This window comes from Eucyclogobius newberryi, unplaced genomic scaffold (genome assembly GCF_026437365.1).
Source record: "Eucyclogobius newberryi isolate DKJ021-1_F unplaced genomic scaffold, fEucNew1.0.hap1 SCAF_17, whole genome shotgun sequence".
NCBI classification, from domain to species: domain Eukaryota; kingdom Metazoa; phylum Chordata; class Actinopteri; order Gobiiformes; family Gobiidae; genus Eucyclogobius; species Eucyclogobius newberryi.
The window spans coordinates 31472075-31489984 of NW_027315801.1; the positions used below are offsets into that span (position 1 = coordinate 31472075).

General features: G+C 41.0%; 4 protein-coding genes across 6 annotated transcripts; 2 read left to right on the forward strand and 2 right to left on the reverse strand.

The window, feature by feature from the left end:
• Positions 1-520: 520 nt before the first annotated feature.
• LOC140363617 (probable E3 ubiquitin-protein ligase DTX3) lies at positions 521-2142 on the reverse strand. The gene is made up of 3 exons (XM_072450249.1): positions 1873-2142; positions 906-1123; positions 521-835 (listed from the first exon to the last, which is right to left on the reverse strand). The coding sequence occupies exons 1-3, from the start codon at positions 2140-2142 to the stop codon at positions 757-759; spliced, it is 567 nt and encodes a 188-aa protein (XP_072306350.1). The 3' UTR covers positions 521-756.
• Positions 2143-4094: 1952 nt separating this feature from the next.
• On the reverse strand, positions 4095-8492 carry dtx3 (deltex E3 ubiquitin ligase 3). Of its 2 annotated transcripts, XM_072450022.1 has the most exons (5): positions 8464-8492; positions 6835-6875; positions 5674-6479; positions 4830-5047; positions 4095-4365 (listed from the first exon to the last, which is right to left on the reverse strand). In XM_072450022.1, exons 1-5 carry the CDS (start codon positions 8487-8489, stop codon positions 4290-4292), a joined length of 1167 nt encoding a protein of 388 aa, XP_072306123.1. In that variant the 5' UTR covers positions 8490-8492; the 3' UTR covers positions 4095-4289. The 2 variants fall into 2 exon arrangements, with proteins under 2 accessions (XP_072306123.1, XP_072306122.1); XM_072450021.1 differs by lacking the exon at positions 8464-8492 and having other exon boundaries at positions 6835-7018.
• A 32-nt stretch (positions 8493-8524) lies between these two features.
• Positions 8525-11036, forward strand: ptges3a (prostaglandin E synthase 3a (cytosolic)). 2 transcript variants are annotated; one of them, XM_072450026.1, is made up of 8 exons: positions 8525-8674; positions 9346-9459; positions 9536-9605; positions 9672-9770; positions 9966-10055; positions 10117-10158; positions 10234-10261; positions 10372-11021. In XM_072450026.1, coding segments are annotated over exons 1-8 (465 nt in total). In that variant the 5' UTR covers positions 8525-8672; the 3' UTR covers positions 10392-11021. The 2 variants fall into 2 exon arrangements, with proteins under 2 accessions (XP_072306127.1, XP_072306126.1); XM_072450025.1 differs by having other exon boundaries at positions 10117-10261; positions 10372-11036.
• A 4119-nt stretch (positions 11037-15155) lies between these two features.
• mipa (major intrinsic protein of lens fiber a) lies at positions 15156-17722 on the forward strand. Its single transcript, XM_072450024.1, has 5 exons — positions 15156-15680; positions 15760-15924; positions 16007-16087; positions 16274-17335; positions 17388-17722. Exons 1-4 carry the CDS (start codon positions 15321-15323, stop codon positions 16454-16456), a joined length of 789 nt encoding a protein of 262 aa, XP_072306125.1. The 5' UTR covers positions 15156-15320; the 3' UTR covers positions 16457-17335; positions 17388-17722.
• The last annotated feature ends 188 nt before the right edge of the window (positions 17723-17910 follow it).

The following is a 17910-nucleotide window of genomic DNA, read 5'->3' on the forward strand; positions in this document are numbered from 1 at the left end:
TTAGCCTTCCCCTGATCAGCTCTACAACCAGCCAATTGTTATAAACAGGACAATAGGCAATATCTTCTTTAATGCACTGAGCCTCTTACTAAAACTGCCTTATCGCCATAGAAACACATGAGTCATCATCATGTGGGGCAGCTCTCTCTCTCCCTCTCCCTCTCCCTCTCTGACTTTTGGGGCTGCAGGGTTTGGGGGGCGCTGTGAGGCTTGTGTCAAATATGACGGCGCAGCAGAATACCAATCACTGCACTTGTTGAGGCTAAAGGTGCCCTCTTGTGCCCACCAGCTACAGGAATTTAACTGAAGATAAGATAAGACACAATAAGGTAAAACAGCAAGAGAACAGCACACTTCAAAGTGGCAATGTGAAGGATTTAAAAAAAAAGGAATACACAGGAAGAACAAAACATTTCTCATAACATAAAAGTGTTATGACAATTCAGATTACGGTGGCTATGTTTACATGTGCACCAAGATTTGATTATTATTATTACTGATTTCTGGACCATTAAGATTTGAATAATCTTATACCTCCAAAAATCTGATAATGAAACAGGTTTTGGGTGTAACAGCAGCCAATGATTCCTCAAAACAATAATAACATTAAAAACTAAAACTAAAATGGAATGTATAACTTTAAATTAGGACGAGACCTGCAAGTCCTCCAAGAATCATGGACTTCTGCAACAATAATGCAACAACAATACAAGATGACTAATTAAGATATGCTTTGTTTCCAGGATTCCTCGGAGATCAGTCCTCATCTGTAACTCCTTTAAGCCGAAGCTCTTCTTGGACCCTTGAGAGGTAAGTTGGATCAGGAAACCCAAAACTGAAACAGACAAATAAGATGTGGTTACCGCGCTTATTCACTTCGTTGTGCAGAACTAGACACTCCTCACCACTGTGGCCCTCCGCTCCTGCTGGTCTTATGGTGGATGTCGTTCCAGGTGATGACATTGTTGAGACCAGTGGTGGCAGATCGACCAATGGTGAAGATGAGTCTTTGATCAAAGGCTTTCTGGAGCAGTTTTAAGACTTTTTCTCCCTCTGCGCAGTCTGGCAGGTACGCAGTTCGGGCTGTGCCTCTGTATTGTTTTCCAGGATTAGGGTGCTCAGGCTGTGTGAAACAATAAACGATAATAACGATGCTTATAACAATGCTAATAATGATGATTAATATTCTAATAAATAAATAACACTGTAATATCAGCCTGTGGTTATGAACATTTTGATTTGAAATGTTTAGGGCAGGGGTGTCCAAACTTTTTGCACCAAGGGCCGCATTTTGAAACGTATACGGGGCAGAGGGCCACAAACAACTTGACAATGTCGAATTTGTTGAATGACAGTGAATCATTCAACATTTTGCATTTGACATAATTGCGATGAGCCTCCACACCTTTAATTAGACCTAGAACATTAATATTAGGTTTGTATAACATGTTTTTGTGTGCTTCACGTGTTTGTATAACACAATATGCCTGAACCTTCTGTTGTTTGGGCCGACATAGCAGGAAGCTGGAGGGCCAACAAAAATTGGTCTGAGTCCCGCATTTGGCCCCCGGGTCCTAGTTTGGACATGCCTGGTTTAGGGGAAAGACATAATGAACCTTAAAAAAAAAACATAATGAATGACATAATGAACCTAAAAACAAATAGCAACTGGTTTGCAGGAGCTAATGGGGATCTTACTAAACTAAACTAAACCTTGCATTATTGTAAACCACAAATACCAGATCAACCATTCATCTTCATGCAACAGCACCCTCTACTGGACATTTGACGTACATTGCGGGGAAAGTGCACACAGGTTAAACTGCTTTGTCATTTCCAAATTGCCCCAAGTTAAGTCAAGTCGAGTCTCACCCCTTGTACTCCCGAGGCGAACACGTAGTCTATAGCGATCGAGCCGCAGTGTCGATACCCGGGCAGAGACTGGAAGCTGCGGGTCACGGACATGGTGCCCGCGGGCTGGGTCCCGGTGTACACGCCGTGGAAAGTGTTGCATATGGGACACGCGGGCTTTAATCTAAACACAGACTCGATGCACTTTGAGCAGAAGGAATGGCGGCATTTCAAGGTCTTCTTGGCTTTGATCTGGTCCAAACAGATCGAACAATCTTCCGCGTTCCCCATAGTTTAGTGAACTTGTTATCGCAAACAGATGACGCCCATGAGGAAAGTACCGCTCGGTTCCTATTGGCTGACGTGATGGGACAGGATGTATGACCATATATGTACACGAGGGGCCAAACAGGTCACTCAACCCCAAAACGTGTTCTTACAAACACCTTAAATGGCCATATTTGTATTTATTTATGTATTCATTGTTAAAGGCTCTATCTCTATCATGTGCATATAACTGATGAAAATAGAGTGTTTATTTTACCATTATTATTAGTATTATCTTGTCTTATGCTAGCTGTTTTTATTTTATTTTACCTTTATTTTCCCCTCCATTCCTTATTAGGAAATTAGAGGTTTTGTCTATAGGAGTTTTTGTTTATAAGTTCTTCTTTATAGTTCTTCAATTAAGAGTGTTTTTTTAAACTTCCTATAAGTTATCTGTCCTTTTCCTCTGTATCTACCTGCGTTGCAACAATGAAATTTCCCCATGTGTGTTCAATAAAAGATTATCTTATCTTGTCTGACAGGGACTGATGATACCAGGGCAACCACTCGACCACCGGGGAGCACATGGCCCCTATTTAAAAAGCTCCCAAACGGTGACACACTAAAGGACTATTGCTTTTTTATATTTTTAATGCTTTATTTATATTGTCTATTTACTAAGCTTGTCTGTGTAGCACTTTGGAAATAAATAAAGATTATAAATAGTGGATTGGATAATACATTTCAAGTTTACATTGCTGGCCTGCCATGGAATTGAAAGTCCTTTTGCTTCAGTAGGGTTAGCACTCTTATTATACAAAACTGCAAATATTGAGTGGGGAAAAAATCCTTGATCATTTGAAACAACTTTTTTTATTCGAGTATTAAAATGTAAAGCAAATTTTATATCAACAGAGTACAAACTAAAACAGATGGAAAAGCAAATTCTTCCTTAAATAACTCTTTCCAGTTTTTATTTAGCTTGTTCCTTGTTTATGTAGTGCATAGAAATGTCTGCCTGGTAACTGTGTAAGATACTCACATAACCATGTCCGAATAACTTAGTTTCTTGGCCCTGAAATACGGAGGGGTATTAATAAGAAATCAATGACTTTTTAAAATATTCAGTATTTTTTTTAACTGCATCATTATTAATCATTAGAAAGAAAAGAGAATGTCTACAAGTTTTATAAACAAACATTGAATTCTGTCGTGAATCTCAATTACATCATACTCCATTTTGACTAAAATTAATATTTAAAGGCAACACAATTAGATAATAACTCCAATCATTTGTACCTGTAATGATATATTATCTGTTCATAAACATGTGTTACGTAATCAGATATTTAGTCATTTACTCTCCCAATTTAACAAGGAGGCATTCATTTAAAAGAGCTTTTGTGCCTTGGATTTGGTATAACTGCTCTATTTGCCCTTTACTCTTGACATCTTTAAATCTAGATAGGCTAAATTGACAAGTGCATTAAACCGATAGGCTCAACGCATTGCAATAATTAGTGAACAACAATGGCATAAATGGCCCCAAAAAATAGATCAAACAGAAATGAAAAATCCGTGTACATTTGCTGTTGTTTTGAAAAACTGAAGAAAAGTATTAAAATATTAAAAAAAATACTTCCAACAAACTGAGATCAACCATAAGAGGCAAAACCAGCGTGCCTTAAACTGCAAATATTGTACAAAATGAAATCTTTCAACGGTCTCAATAAAAATAATAATGAGTTGAATTAACTTAAAAGACTAGCTCCTAAGCATTTTGGGAATCAAACCCTAATCTGTGTACATGAAACAAAATATCACAACATAAGTATTCAAATGACAAAAACAAATAATAATAGTAATAATAAAGATAGTAATACTACAATGTAGCTTATACTGTACCAACATGGTGACACTCTTGTGCATTAAGCTTCGGTTCTATTTGAAAACAATTAGGTTTGTATTGTACAAGACTCAAAATGCTCTTTCACTTTTAGCACTGTTGCTGATACAAACAAAGAAAAAGCTAATGTTGGGCAAGGGCTTGCTGCAGCATCAGATGAGGGTCCTTTAAGCGGCGGGCAGAGGCTGGGGCCTGGTGGATCTGCTCAGAGTAAGGACGGTAAAAAGTCAAAAGAGTCCTGGAAGAGAGAGTGACTCCGAGGCCGTCAGTCTGCTGTGATGCCCTTTTCTCTGAGCTCCTCTGTCACTCGCACCAGGTAAGTGGGGTCCGGGTAGCCAAAACTGTCAGAACGAATAAGGAGGCCATTAGTAAATGTCAGCATAGAGCCAAGGAAAGGACTGAGAGTCTTTACAAGACAGAGAAATGTATTAAGTCTGTCGTGTCAACTGACGCATTGACGGGCAGAAAATGCTAACATTGAAATAGTACATTAGTATGAGTACAATCTAAAATAGGCTAGGGTTTCAGTATTTTATTAAAAGCAAATGAAAATGGCTTTTCATTCTAGGATAATAACAACAGTTTTGTCAGTTTCACCACAAATAAACCCAATTTAATCCTCTGAAATCTAAACACCCTCAAAACACATGTTTTCACAGAATTGGCTGATGGACCATGGAATTTAAAAGTGTGTAATTCCAATCTGCAAATGTTTTGATTAAAATTCAATAGATCACACACTCAAATTCAGCCCTCGTCAATTGCATGACCAAATGTGTGCACAGGAGTTTAAATCCTTACATACCTGCGAGGCCCTCCCCATATTGAGGTCTTGTGGTGAATGTCATTCCATGTGATGACATTTTGCATGCCTGTGGTCATGGAGGTACCGATGGTGAAGATAAGGCGCTGTTCAAAAGCTCGCCGCAGCAGCCCCAGCACACGGTTCCCCTCAGGGCTGTCAGGGAGGTAGGCCACGCGGTCAGTTCCTGGATAACGAACACCTGGGTTTGGGTGCTCAGGCTGGACATGCCACAAAGAGCCAAAAGAGACAATAAATCCAAGGAATCTTTACTTTTGACAATCTTTACTTTCAAACCAGAAGAAAAACAATTATTTTCTGTAAGACATGAACTTTTTTAGATATTCTAAAGGTCAGTTTCCCACCACAGGTTTTAACACAAAGCCGTTACATAATTTGTTTCATTGTATGAAGAAACATGATTTGATGATTTCATCACTGCTGACCTTTCTTAACAGGCCAGACGGCCATGATTGTTTACACGTATATTACAGAAGTATCATGATGTATGTTTGTTCAAAAGCATCAAAACTAGACAAGACATAAACTATAGTGACCTAGTATATTCTAGTATATGTATACAAGTATATATACCTAGTATATAAGTAGTGGGAAAGTGTATATATTCAGTCAAAGTATTTAGTATAAGTTTATTTTTAATCTTTTTTTATTTTTAACTTTTATTCATGCCTTATTATCATTATTTTATTTTTTTTATATTTTGCTCTTATATTTTTTGTTTCATGCTGCACCTTATCGCCAAAGAAAGTTCCTAGTTTATGAATTTAGTTTTTATTCACTGACAATGGCAATAAATCTTTCCTGATAATAAGTCATATGCACTCACCGCCTGTAGTCCAGGAGGGAAGCTGTAAATGATGCAGATACACCCATAACCTTCATGTCCAGGAAGCTCAATATCAGGGTCTCTCTCTACTATCATTGTCCCATTTGCCGGCTGGTTACCAATTAACTGTCCATACACCAGTCGACACACAGGACACGCCTTCTTCACTTTGAAGGCCTGGTCCAGGCATGTACGACAAAAAGAGTGGCCACATCTCTCCAGCATGGTCCTGTCCACAATGTCCCCCATGCAAATGGAACAGGTGCTGTTGTCCTCTGCCTCGCTGTGGGAGGACATATTAGGGTCCATGTCTTTTCTTTGAGATAACTCATGAAACATGGCACAAGCCTCTTCATCTGCAGGCTTCCTGAAGCGCTGCTGCTGCCTCTGGGAGCGCCGCGGCTGAGGCACAGGAGGAGGCATCAGGCTTCCCTCTCCACCGTTGGGCTCCAGGACTCCAACACAGGGCAGCAGAGTCCTTTTTCTCTTGGGTCCCCCCTCCAGTTTGCTCATTTCTTTTCGGGCACAGCGGCATAAGTCAATGAAAGCTTTTCGCGTCTCGCTGGAGATGGGTTCATCCATCACCCCAGCACCAGAGCTCCTGAAGCCTTCCACCGGCTGCAGCCTGACGGCGCAGCAGCCCCCCCTCTCTCCTCGCCTAATGATACCAGCTCTCATCCCCTGCTTGTGCTGGAAGTCAATGAGCCAGGGGCGCCCCGCTGCAGCCAGGTAATCCCACACTGCCTGTGAAACCAGCACCTCGTCACTGCCCTGGCCCGCACGCACACTCATCTCATCAGAGGACACTGCACAGAGAGGACAAGAGATTTAGATTGTGAGAAAGCTAAGCCAGAGAGAAACAAGTAAATCAAGCTGCAGTTCTTTCTCAAATGAAGGCAAACACAAATGGTTATTCAAAAAGTGATCATGCCTGAGTCCAAACTCAAGTTATAACTGAGTCATAAGCTTGATATATGTCCATAAGTGACAATGTGAGCAGTGGTGTTTGGCTGCATCACGTTCAGCCTCTCATGCAGCATCACAGATCAGCTGTTCACAAATGCACACTGTAAACAAAGGGACCTAAAGCTGCCGCTGGTCTCTGGAAGAACACGTCCAAAAGAGAAACATGACAACACACTCATTCTGCACAGTCTTTACCTTGTGATCCCATAAATTCCTTCAATCGCGAGTGAAGCGCCCTGTTGAACAGAACACAGAGAGAAAAGATGAACTCGAGCCTGCGTAAACATGAAGCCCCCTGTTCCGCGCCGATGGGAGTCGACGAGTGTTTTAACGCTTTTATGGCAACACGGGCTCGGCGTTTGTGCATTTAGGGATGAAAAGCAGCCTCACCCTCTCCCCTTTAGCTCGTCGCTACCTGTCAGGGAGGTTTACGGCGGGATTAAAGCGCATCCATGGGAGAACGAGGCCTGTGCCCGCCTCTCGCCGCTGCAGCTTTATCCGCGGAGCATTTCTTCTTCAGTCTTTAGTAGGCAGGAGACATGGCATCCAAACGTACGCCCGTTTCATCACATCCATATCGACTCAAAATCCTCACCGACGCGCTCCCGACGCGGACAAACGCAGCGCACGCCCGCGTCTCGTCCGCGGCGCGTTCCGTCTTGCGCGGATCTTTACGTCCTTGAGTTCGACGTAACGACAGAAAGTAAACAGCATTTAGACTTTGTTATCCGGCCGCCGCACGGGCTCTGAGACACTGTCGGACTGATAACGTGACGGTTGAGTTGTGGTTATCTTCCTCCATCACAGGCGCGTCTCGTTAAAGCCGGAGATTTGAGATCAGCCTGAAAATGTGCCCAGGAAGTTCGTCACTGCACTCACAGGATTGGATGGTGTGTTCTTCTGAGTCGGTGAGTGCTCTGGCAGTGAATCATACTTTGGTCGTGATTTAGAGCCTGACAAAGACGATATGTGCACAGCCTACATACAGGGAGGACCCACTCATTCACTTGTCATGCAAATGAGGCTGTTTACAGTCACTGACAACATGTGCTGTTTGGGAGTCTGCTTTATAAAACACAAAGTGGGCCTCGTACAAGTAATGAACAGGAGGGATAGACCGAAACATCATGCGTTATAATGCAATAATAACTATGCAACGAGAGTCATAAACTTTTATTTAAGTATTATGTATACGTTCTTGTTTTTGTTTGGTTGTGTCGCTCAAAAGACACGTTACATTTCACTTGAAGGCTGGAGCCATAGAAATACACATGGGATTTAACTGCCTTTTGGTTTAATTCCTCATAAATGCCCAGGGTCAAAGCTATAGGTTTAACGTGTTTTCTCAAAGCCTCATGTACACTTCAGTACAGACAAAAAGTAAAGTTGAAAAAGCATGTATTTTATGATGTGTTGTTGTTGTTGTTGTTGTTGTTGTTGTTTTTGCACTAAAATGCCTTGAAAAACATGCATCTTTTCTATGAGCGGGCTTGCTTCTCCACAGACCTGTCCTCGGTTTCCTCTTGTCTCCATGGATATGGTATTGCTATGCAGAGAATGTTCCACAGCATTACATAAATGTACCAATCTCTGTGGAGAATGTTCCAACGTGTTGCTTTAAAGGTGGGGTATGTAGCCTGTGCTTTTACTGGTTTCAAATAATCATCTCAGAATTAAAGCACCAAACAACAGCAACCACTTGGCGCCCATGAACAATGTTCTTGTTGTTAATAATGTAAAACCATCATTGGATTTGAACATGTTTATCTAGTAACTGGGGCACGGAATGTGAAATGCTAGTTCAACATAACAGAGCCGTGGTACTGGCCCTTTAAGAAATCTGAAGGCATTTTTCTACTCGCGTTTATCAATCACGTGTTAACACCGAAACCACGCGAGACTACAGCAGGCTCAGTTTGTTAACTGTTTACGTTTCAATGAACGTAGTTGCCGGGTGAATCGGAACAAGGATTGAGGTTTTTTTTTTTTAATAAAACGTGACCCAACGGTGATCATATATAAACACACACAAAATGTAAGTGTTTGATTTGCTTCTTGATCCATAGTGACCAGTATGAATCCCACGTAGAATAGGACAATCGGCTAACATTAGCTTACTGACATAGCAACACGCGTTAGCTTCCGTACAGTACAGAGTACAGCGTGTTACTCTCGCGCTTATAAATGTGCAGTATGTAGTTACAGTTTACTCAGTCCAGAGCGGCCAAACACTGTGTGCAACTGATCTATACGTTTTTTGCACGTCAGTGACCATTAGCAACAAGCTAATGTCAATCACAGGTTAATGTTAGCCATGAAAAAGCGTGGTGTCATCATTAGCCTGGTAGATTACATTTGCTTAATAATGGGTAACGCTCGATGTTACAGACGGGATATGCGCCTATCGGGCTACATTATATAAATAATCCAGATGTTTTATTATTTAACTGAATACCATTGTGAGTGAGTGAGCGGACTTGCTGTACATGTGTTGATTTCTTGAAAAGGTAATCGTAAAGTATGTTGGAACTCACCCCTTTCACAGTGATAAATGGTAAAGCTGTTCTCAGGTGTAACGTGGACTTAAGTGACCTGTGTCAGCATCAGCATTCGTCCTGAATAAAACAGAAATAATTTGGAGATGTGTATCTTAAAATTGACTGATTTAAATGCCTAAGATGTAATTGATTTATTTTCTGTCAACAGGCAGCCTGCAGCAGCCAAATGGTATGACAGACGGGACGCGGTTTTTGTTGAGTTCTGCGTTGAGGACAGCCAAGATGTCAAAGTAAAGTTTGACAAAAGCAAGCTTTTTTTCAGGTGACTTTTCGTGTGCTACTTTATACACGTATGACATTGATCAGGAATCATTTGTACTATTTATTTTCTGTTGCAGCTGTGTTAGTGGATCAGATGATTTAAAACTCCACAATGAAGTTGAGCTTTATGGAGAAATAGACCCAAAAGTATGGTTTTATTATTGATGCGTTTGTTTGATTTTCCTGTTACTATTATTTTGTTTTCCTTCGCAGGAATCCAAGCATAGACGCACTGACAGGTCTGTCTTGTGTTTTGTACGAAAGGCAGACCCAGGGAAAACATGGGTGCGACTAACTAAAGCCAAAGCAAAGGCAAGTCATTTTAATTGTATAAACAGAAATCGATATCAAAATGTCTAGATGGTACAGGAAATGCATTTTCTTCAAAGTAGTGTGTGGAGGTTTAATAGAGATGGATTTCAAGGTCAAAAATGTCCAATAACAATGAAGAGAAAATTATGGTGAATAAAAATAGTTGAGTATCTTTTGTAATGTCTTGTGTTGTAGTGCAACTGGTTGAGTGTTGATTTCAACAATTGGAAAGATTGGGAAAATGATTCGGATGAAGATTTGTCAGGGTTTGACAAATTCTCAGAGGTAAGTACATCATGAAAGGAATCACGCAAAGATCTACCATGCTAATTGCAATTATTTTCAGATCATGAAAAACATGGGTGGGGATGACCTTGATGTAGATGAGGTAAATGTTTGGAAGTTTGTAAAACAATGTAAACAGTTTGTGTCTTTCCAACCTAATTTTTATGTGTTGTCACAGCATGAGTCTGGAGACAGCGATGACGACCGTAAGTAACTATATATTATTTGAGTAGATGTTAAATATGAAGCAACAAAGAGCGCATAATGGAAGATGAGTCATTGTGAAGTCTGCTTTAAATCTTCTTTCCTTTTTCAGAAATGCCTGACCTTGAGTAGACAAATATGGAACCACCCCAGAAGTCCATAAACTACTCTGGTTGAAGAGACTTGGACATGAGATGGCAGCCGCTCCAGAGAGCTCTACTCTTTTAAAAGAGAAACTGTTTAAGAGAGTGACTGTTGATACAGACTGCACCGAGACCCTCTTGACGTGCAGTGCTGTGCTTTGCTCTTTTGTTCTGCATGAACAACTCTGTTCAAATGAAAATGTTATTGTTGACTTATATGTCTGTAATGGGACGTGCTGATGTCTTGCACTTGTTTTTTGCAATCTCCGAAGATGTATTGTGATTCCTTATAAGAAAAAACTCCTAGTTTTCCAAAAAACATATTTTTAAATTAATTTTACCCTTTTACTGTTTGTATTGTAGATTACATTTTGTGTTAATTTAAAAAAAGGGTTTTCTGTTGTATGACATTATTTTTGCAGTTAAACTTCAGTGAAATAAAAAAAAATGCTTGTGCATCGTACATATTGTGTTAAAACATTGATTAACCTTTTGCTTGTAGAAATGCAACAATGAGGGTCAGTTTGTTCAAGAACACTGCATCTTGTAGCAGGGTCATTCTCTTCCAAATGCTTTCAGAATAAGGACCTCAGTTCTGTTTTCAGTACAGTGGACACATTTCTGTCATATCACTAGAATTGCTTTACAGTGTTCTATGTCTGAATTTATGTTGCATTAGTTTGATGCGGTGGGACTATGTTTGTAATAAACTGTCTCAAACATTGACTAAAAACTGGCCGAGCATTTATTTTAAAATACAGACACGAGTTTGTTTTTGGCAGTTAAAATAGAAGGTGTGCTGTAATTTTCATTCATTCATTCATTAAATTGATGTGTAATCTTACAAGTTGTCTGCCACTAGGTAGTGCTGTTGATTTACTAAATCACTTAACCTTTTCATTCACATCAAATTGGATAATCTAGAACTTCTGACTAGGTGTGCACTGCTAATTTATATAAAGGTTTAACATTATGATATCATACTACAGTCACAATGTATACCATTTTAAAGAATAAGGTGCATTTCAACACCAGATCCTACATACACTTCCAAGACTTAAACCCCATTCCAAGCAGACTCCTCAAAGACATTCTCCCCCTAATTATAGACCCTATTCTTAATATAATAAATACTTCACTCGAAAGTGGCTATGTTCCACAGTCCTTCAAACATGCAGTCATTAAACCTCTTCTGAAAAAGCCTAATCTAGATCCCGACCTATTGGTAAACTACAGACCTATTTCAAATCTTCCCTTCGTCCCTGCAGGACAATAACTTATTTGAAGTTTTCCAGTCAGGGTTCAGAGCCCACCACAGCACTGAAACTGCACTAGTTAAAGTCACAAATGATTTATTATTAGCTGCTGACGATGGACTGGTCTCAATCCTGGTTCTGTTGGACCTGAGCGCAGCGTTTGACACCATTGACCACAACATTCTACTGCAGAGGTTAGAATGTGATGTAGGTGTTGGAGGAACAGCCCTCAGCTGGTTTAAATCCTATCTATCTGATAGGTTCCAATTTGTTAATGTAAACAAGAGCTCCTCACCATGCTCTAAAGTAATTTACGGTGGGCCACAGGGTTCGGTACTCAGTCCAATTCTGTTTACTCTTTATATGCTGCCATTAGGCAACATTATCAGAAAGCATGACATTAACTTCCACTGCTATGCAGATGACACTCAGCTGTATTTATCAATGAAACCTGATCAGAGCGATCAAGTAGACAGACTTAGTACTTGTGTGAAGGAGATAAAAACCTGGATGACACTAAACTACCTGCTTCTTAACCCTGAAAAAACCGAGGTCATTGTGCTTGGCCCTAAGCATCTACGAGACGCTCTATCTGAGCAGATAGTCACACTGGACAATGTCAGTGTAGCCTCCAGTTCTACTGTAAAAAACCTTGGAGTCTTATTTGACCAGGAGCTCTCATTTAAAGCTCATATAAATCAAGCTTGTAAAACAGCCTATTTCCATTTGCGCAACATCGCCAAAATCAGAAGAATCCTGCCTAAAAGTGATGCTGAAAAACTTATCCATGCATTTGTAACGACTAGATTAGACTACTGTAACTCCCTGCTTGCAGCGTGTCCTAAAAGCTCCATAAAAAGCTTTCAACTGGTTCAAAATGCAGCAGCAAGATTACTAACAGGAACAAAAAGAAGAGAGCACATTACGCCGGTGCTGAAGTCTCTTCACTGGCTCCCTGTCGAGTTTAGAATCAAATTTAAAATTCTACTCTTGACCTACAAAGCCATAAATGACATGGCCCCATCCTACCTCAAAGATGCTATAGAACCATATCATCCAAACAGAGCTCTTCGCTCTCAGAATGCCGGCCTTCTGGTGGTCCCAAGAGTCTCTAAAAGTACAGTAGGAGGTAGAGCGTTTAACTACCAAGCTCCTATGTTATGGAATCAGCTCCCGACCCATGTTAAATATGCTGACACAGTCTCTTCATTTAAGTCATTTAATTAAAACGTTCCTCTTCGAAATCGCTTATGGTCAGACTAGTTAGGAACAGAAACATAAACCCACAGCTTTAGCTACGCTGCCCTAGGAGTAACTGTGCTGGGGGAAGTATGACAGCTTGAGCACTATCCTCTTCTTCTGACTACTTATGCTATCAAACAATATTTATTTTTTAATTCCACTTGCAAACTGTTCACCGCCTTCTTTTTCTTTCTCTCACTCCTGAGGACCTGTGGACCCAGATGTCCCTCTCCTGGTGAAGTGGTCCCTGCCCTGTGTGGACGGTCCCTCATCTGCCTGAGGAGTGGGTCCAGCTCGACTCCGACGTTCCCTCATCTGCCTGAAGAGTGGGTCCAGCTCGACTCAGACGGTCCCTCATCTGCCTGAAGAGTGGGTCCAGCTCCAGTCTCCTCGTGTCCGTCTGTCCGTCTGTGAGAGTCGGATCTCTCCTTCACTGGAACTCCTCCAGGTTTCTACGCTTTTTTCCCAAAGAGGTTTTTTTGTAGTTTTTACTGGCCGAGAAGGAGAGTCTAAGGACAGAGGACCCTGGGACATCGTCCCTTGCCACCACAGACATTGTCTGACTCCCTCGCCACCACAGACATTGTTGATTTCTCCCTGTGGCCCTCAGAGGCAACTGTTGTTGTGATTTTGGGCCTTACAAAAACAAATTGATTTGATTTGATTTGACTTATTACAGGGTGATTGTTCTTTGTGATCCAATATCTAATTAATTTCAGACCCGGCCTTTGTGGAGGATGAAGTCCAGCATTGTGTGTGTCAGCAGTCTGGACCCTGAAAAACACCAGGCAAGCACCTTTAGTGATCACCCCCATAGACTAAATCTCAGGCTTAGACCCACAAAAGACAGCTCTCCAGGGATGGAGAGAGTCAGGACAAGGTGAAACCATGGATGTATTAGAGTGAAACACAAAGAGGTGGGCAAACCAAACCAAATGATGTTACACTATATTCATGGTCATTACCACCATATAGTAATAAGCATAACAAATCCACAGAAGACTTGTCATATATTTTTTCTGCATAAAATATGTCTGCAAAATCTCAAAAGGGTAAGCCAAACATTGCTTGTCTAGTCTAGCCAGTGGTGACTATGCCAACAGTGCGGGTCAATGCAAACAGATGACAGAAACCGGGAGAAGCAATAGTGCCACTCATGTGAATAGAAAAACAGTGAACTCATCACTATCTATTGAACCCATGCAGGCCGTGCCCCAGCTGCCCCCCGGTCAGCATCACACTCTCCCCTCTCTCTTCCCTCAAACAGTTGTGGCTTTATCCAGACTGAGCCCCCAAAACACACCCAGGACACAATGTAAATGTCTGTCTAATCAATTTCTACTGCCACGGGCCACTGCAGCAAAGGAGAATTTACTGTAAAATCCATGAATTTGATAAGATAAGATAAGATAAGATATTCCTTTATTGTCCCACATGGGGAAATTTCATTGGTGCAACGCAGGTAGATACAGAGGTAGATACAGAAGAACAGATCACTTATAGGAAGTCTGAAAAACACTTTCAGTGTCAGAATTGATTATACATTTCAACTATAAGAAGGCAGTCAATTTGGGAACTCTATATCAACTGAAACACTGATCTGGAGCTCAGGCATGGCCCACTGCAGGCCCACTGCTGCTCTGTTTTCATGTTTGAGGTCACTCTGATTTCTCAAGATGTTTGCAGTTCAATTAATAGACAGTCTATTTTGGATAAGCTTTGCAAATATTCCCATGTTTGCACTGCAGTGAAGACAGTGAATGACTGTTAGTAACTCTCTATAAGTTTTGTTATTTATTTTAATCTTTGTAACTTTAAAAATATGTTGGCTCTAGTGGCTCTAGACCAGGGGTGACCAAACTTTTTTCACCAAGGGCCGCTTTTTGAAACTTGTACGGAGCAGAGGGCCATAAACAGCCCAAAAATGTCGACTTTGTCAAATGATAAAGTGAATCATTGGAAATTTTGCATTTGACATAGTTTTGATGAGCCTCCACACCTTTTTTAATAAGAAACAAAATCATTACTTTTTGTTGTTTTGACCAACTTGGCAGGAAGCCGGAGGGCCAACAAAAATTGGTCTGCGGGCTGCATTTGGCCCTCGCGCCGTAGTTTGGACATGCCTGCTCTAGACTGATCAGTTGGTGGGAGGGGAGTTCATAATTTTGTTTGGAGATGCAGTATTGTGTGTGACCCCTCCCCTGGGTGCAGTGGGGTTAGCTGGGCACTGTGGTGTTATATAAAGGCCCCAGTTCTCTCCCCTTTCTGGTATAGAGACCAAATGTCAGCAGGGTATGCTTATTGTTATTTTACTGATCAGTAGAGGTGTGGCACTTGATGCCTAGTCATTTTAGTTTTGTTTACCAGTTTTATATCTTTGTCCCATTTATTTTTAAGTGTGTCTCCTGAATTTTGCCAAAATGTGGGAGTTCAGGTCCATGTCTTTCTGGAGGGCAGTTTTTGCTGAGTTTTATGGCACCATGTTCTTTGTTTTCTTTGGCCTTGGAGCCGCCCTGCGCTGGACCACTGGGCCTCACAATGTTCTCCATGTGGCCTTTTGCTTTGGGCTGGCAGCTGCCACTCTGATCCAGTCCATCGGTCACATCAGTGGAGGACACATCAACCCCGCTGTCACCTTTGCTTATTTGATTGGATCTCAGATGTCCCTGTTTAGGGCTTTCTTTTACATCATTGCCCAGTGTCTGGGAGCCCTGGCTGGTGCTGCTGTTCTCTATGGGGTCACTCCCTCTAACATGAGGGGAAACCTGGCACTCAATACGGTAAGAGTCAAGACCTTAATGACTCTCTTAGCTTACATTATGTAGTCTAAATGATTTCCTGCTCATTTGTCATCTGCAGCTGCAGCCGGGAATCAGCCTGGGCATGGCCACCACAATGGAGATCTTCCTCACTGTGCAGCTCGTCATCTGCATCTTTGCTGTGACTGATGAGAGGCGCAATGGGCGCCTGGGCTCTGCAGCTCTGGCTATTGGCTTCTCTGTGCTCATGGGACATCTTCTTGGGGTGAGAACACAACACTTTACCATTTAATAAACTAATATTCTGTAGCATTAAGGTTAATTTCATTCAATTTGCTTTACTTTAGATGTACTACACTGGAGCAGGTATGAACCCAGCAAGATCATTCGCCCCTGCAGTTCTGGTCAGAAACTTTGTCAACCATTGGGTAAGTTATTTGTTTCTTATATTGGATTTTGACAATTATACACATAGAAATAAAAATGGAAATATTGTACATCTGATCAACGCTGTGATAAAAACCTACCATTTTGTATCTTAAGTTTGATCTCATGAATCTATATTGCAAGTTTTGAACATGCTTGACCTAAAACTGTGCATGTCCCATTGTCAGGTGTACTGGGTGGGACCGATGATCGGAGGTGCCATAGGAGCTCTTCTGTACGATTTCATGCTCTTCCCTCGTATGCGCGGTCTGTCTGAGAGGCTGGCCACACTGAAGGGAATCAGACCAGAGGCAGAAGGTCAGGCAGAGACCAGAGGAGAGCCCATCGAACTCAAGACCCAGGCTCTATAAACCACGACAGGACAAGTGCATCCTAATCCTGAACAGAATTTACAATACCTCCTCCAACGTCACACAGATGTCAGTCATCACCCATCACAGGACCACATGGGTGGACCGCCTGCCTCTCTCCTCCAGCCACACAAACACTGAGTCTAAAATAGTGGTTTGACAAAGACTTGCCCAATGTGGCTGAACACATCAAGGGCTTCTTGCGTGATTTAAAAACAAAGTTTGCTCCCCATTTTCTATTCAGAGTGAAACTTCGGTAGAGCAGTAAACTTCTGCATGATGCTTATTGATCATATTTGACTCAACTGTTTTTCATGAACTTTGGTCTTTGGGTAAATGATATGTGCTTGGAGACAGTTTTGGTGAACTTTTGTTGTGTTTGTGTGAAGAAATCAAATGTGTGTCACTTTTGTGTGCGTGTTTGTGTGCTTTTTTATTTTATTTTAATTATTACTTCAGTCTATTATACTCCAAGGGATACATCTCTGCTTTAGTGATCCATTTTCACCTTATTTTATATGCTTAGAAATTAGCCTTTGGTCACATGCTTTAAAATGTATATTAAGAAACTGGGTTGTTCAGAGTTCTGCTCTTACAGTTTAAACTGTAATTTCTGTTGAATATTTTTCATTCATTATCATCTACTCTTCTACAGCTTCGTCAGCTTTGCCTTTTCATTTGATTTACATTTTTCTCTTTTAGTGCAGCACTTTTACAGATGTACAGGTGTGGACCTAGTGTGCATTCATTTTGTCTGTCTTCATTTGAACAAGCTTGACCTGAACATGTGTTTGAATATATGAATGTGTCTGTGGCTCACAGTAACAAGCGTCTGGTTTGTTTATCGAGCTCAGAAATCTTAATTTTTATAGCATGAGCGTATGAAATAATCCATTTATCAAATCAAATCAAATCAATTTATTTTTGTAAGGCCCAAAATCACAATTTATTTCCCCCACTTGTTTACATGGCCATCAAGTTGAGAGCTGTCCCACAGAGACATGGTGTGGTCTTCTCTTGTGTGATTTGTTTGGGCAGTGGTTTTAGTGTGATGTTGAAATGTGCTTTGTAAGACTTAGATGTACAGTGTAAAATCTTCTTTTCTAATGAACTGACATTGGATGAAAAGTGTATTTGATTGACATACATTGTGGACCTTCTAGCTGTTGGAGAGAAGGGAAGCCTCTGATTTCACATTAAGGTGCCAATCTCCACTTTCACAATGATGTATTATTTTTATATGTAAAGAAAACACTATGTTTCTAACTCCCTTCTCTGTCTTATTTCATATTATTGCACAGTATGATCAGACTTTACGCATAACAAAAATCACAGTATCACATTTTAAAGGTGCACGATGTAACCTTTCTGGTAGGTGGTACAACACTTGCCTGTTGTCTCCATGGAGATGTTATTGCTTTGGCCCGAATGTACGACAGGAGACCAAGCTCACA

Coding starts and splice junctions, on each gene's coding strand:
- LOC140363617 (XM_072450249.1), bottom strand. CDS start 2,142: ATGGGGAACGCGGAAGATTGTTCGATCTGTTTGGACCAGATCAAAGCC. Junction 1,124..1,872: donor TCGCCTCGGGAGTACAAGGG/GTGAGACTCGAC, acceptor TGTTTCACACAG/CCTGAGCACCCTAATCCTGG. Junction 836..905: donor AGGAGCGGAGGGCCACAGTG/GTGAGGAGTGTC, acceptor TGTCTGTTTCAG/TTTTGGGTTTCCTGATCCAA.
- dtx3 (XM_072450021.1), bottom strand. CDS start 7,006: ATGCACAAACGCCGAGCCCGTGTTGCCATAAAAGCGTTAAAACACTCG. Junction 6,480..6,834: donor GGAATTTATGGGATCACAAG/GTAAAGACTGTG, acceptor CTCTCTGTGCAG/TGTCCTCTGATGAGATGAGT. Junction 4,366..4,829: donor ATATGGGGAGGGCCTCGCAG/GTATGTAAGGAT, acceptor TCGTTCTGACAG/TTTTGGCTACCCGGACCCCA.
- ptges3a (XM_072450025.1), top strand. Junction 9,460..9,535: donor AAAAGCAAGCTTTTTTTCAG/GTGACTTTTCGT, acceptor TTTCTGTTGCAG/CTGTGTTAGTGGATCAGATG. Junction 10,262..10,371: donor TGGAGACAGCGATGACGACC/GTAAGTAACTAT, acceptor TTCCTTTTTCAG/AAATGCCTGACCTTGAGTAG.
- mipa (XM_072450024.1), top strand. CDS start 15,321: ATGTGGGAGTTCAGGTCCATGTCTTTCTGGAGGGCAGTTTTTGCTGAG. Junction 15,681..15,759: donor GAAACCTGGCACTCAATACG/GTAAGAGTCAAG, acceptor TGTCATCTGCAG/CTGCAGCCGGGAATCAGCCT. Junction 16,088..16,273: donor GAAACTTTGTCAACCATTGG/GTAAGTTATTTG, acceptor TCCCATTGTCAG/GTGTACTGGGTGGGACCGAT.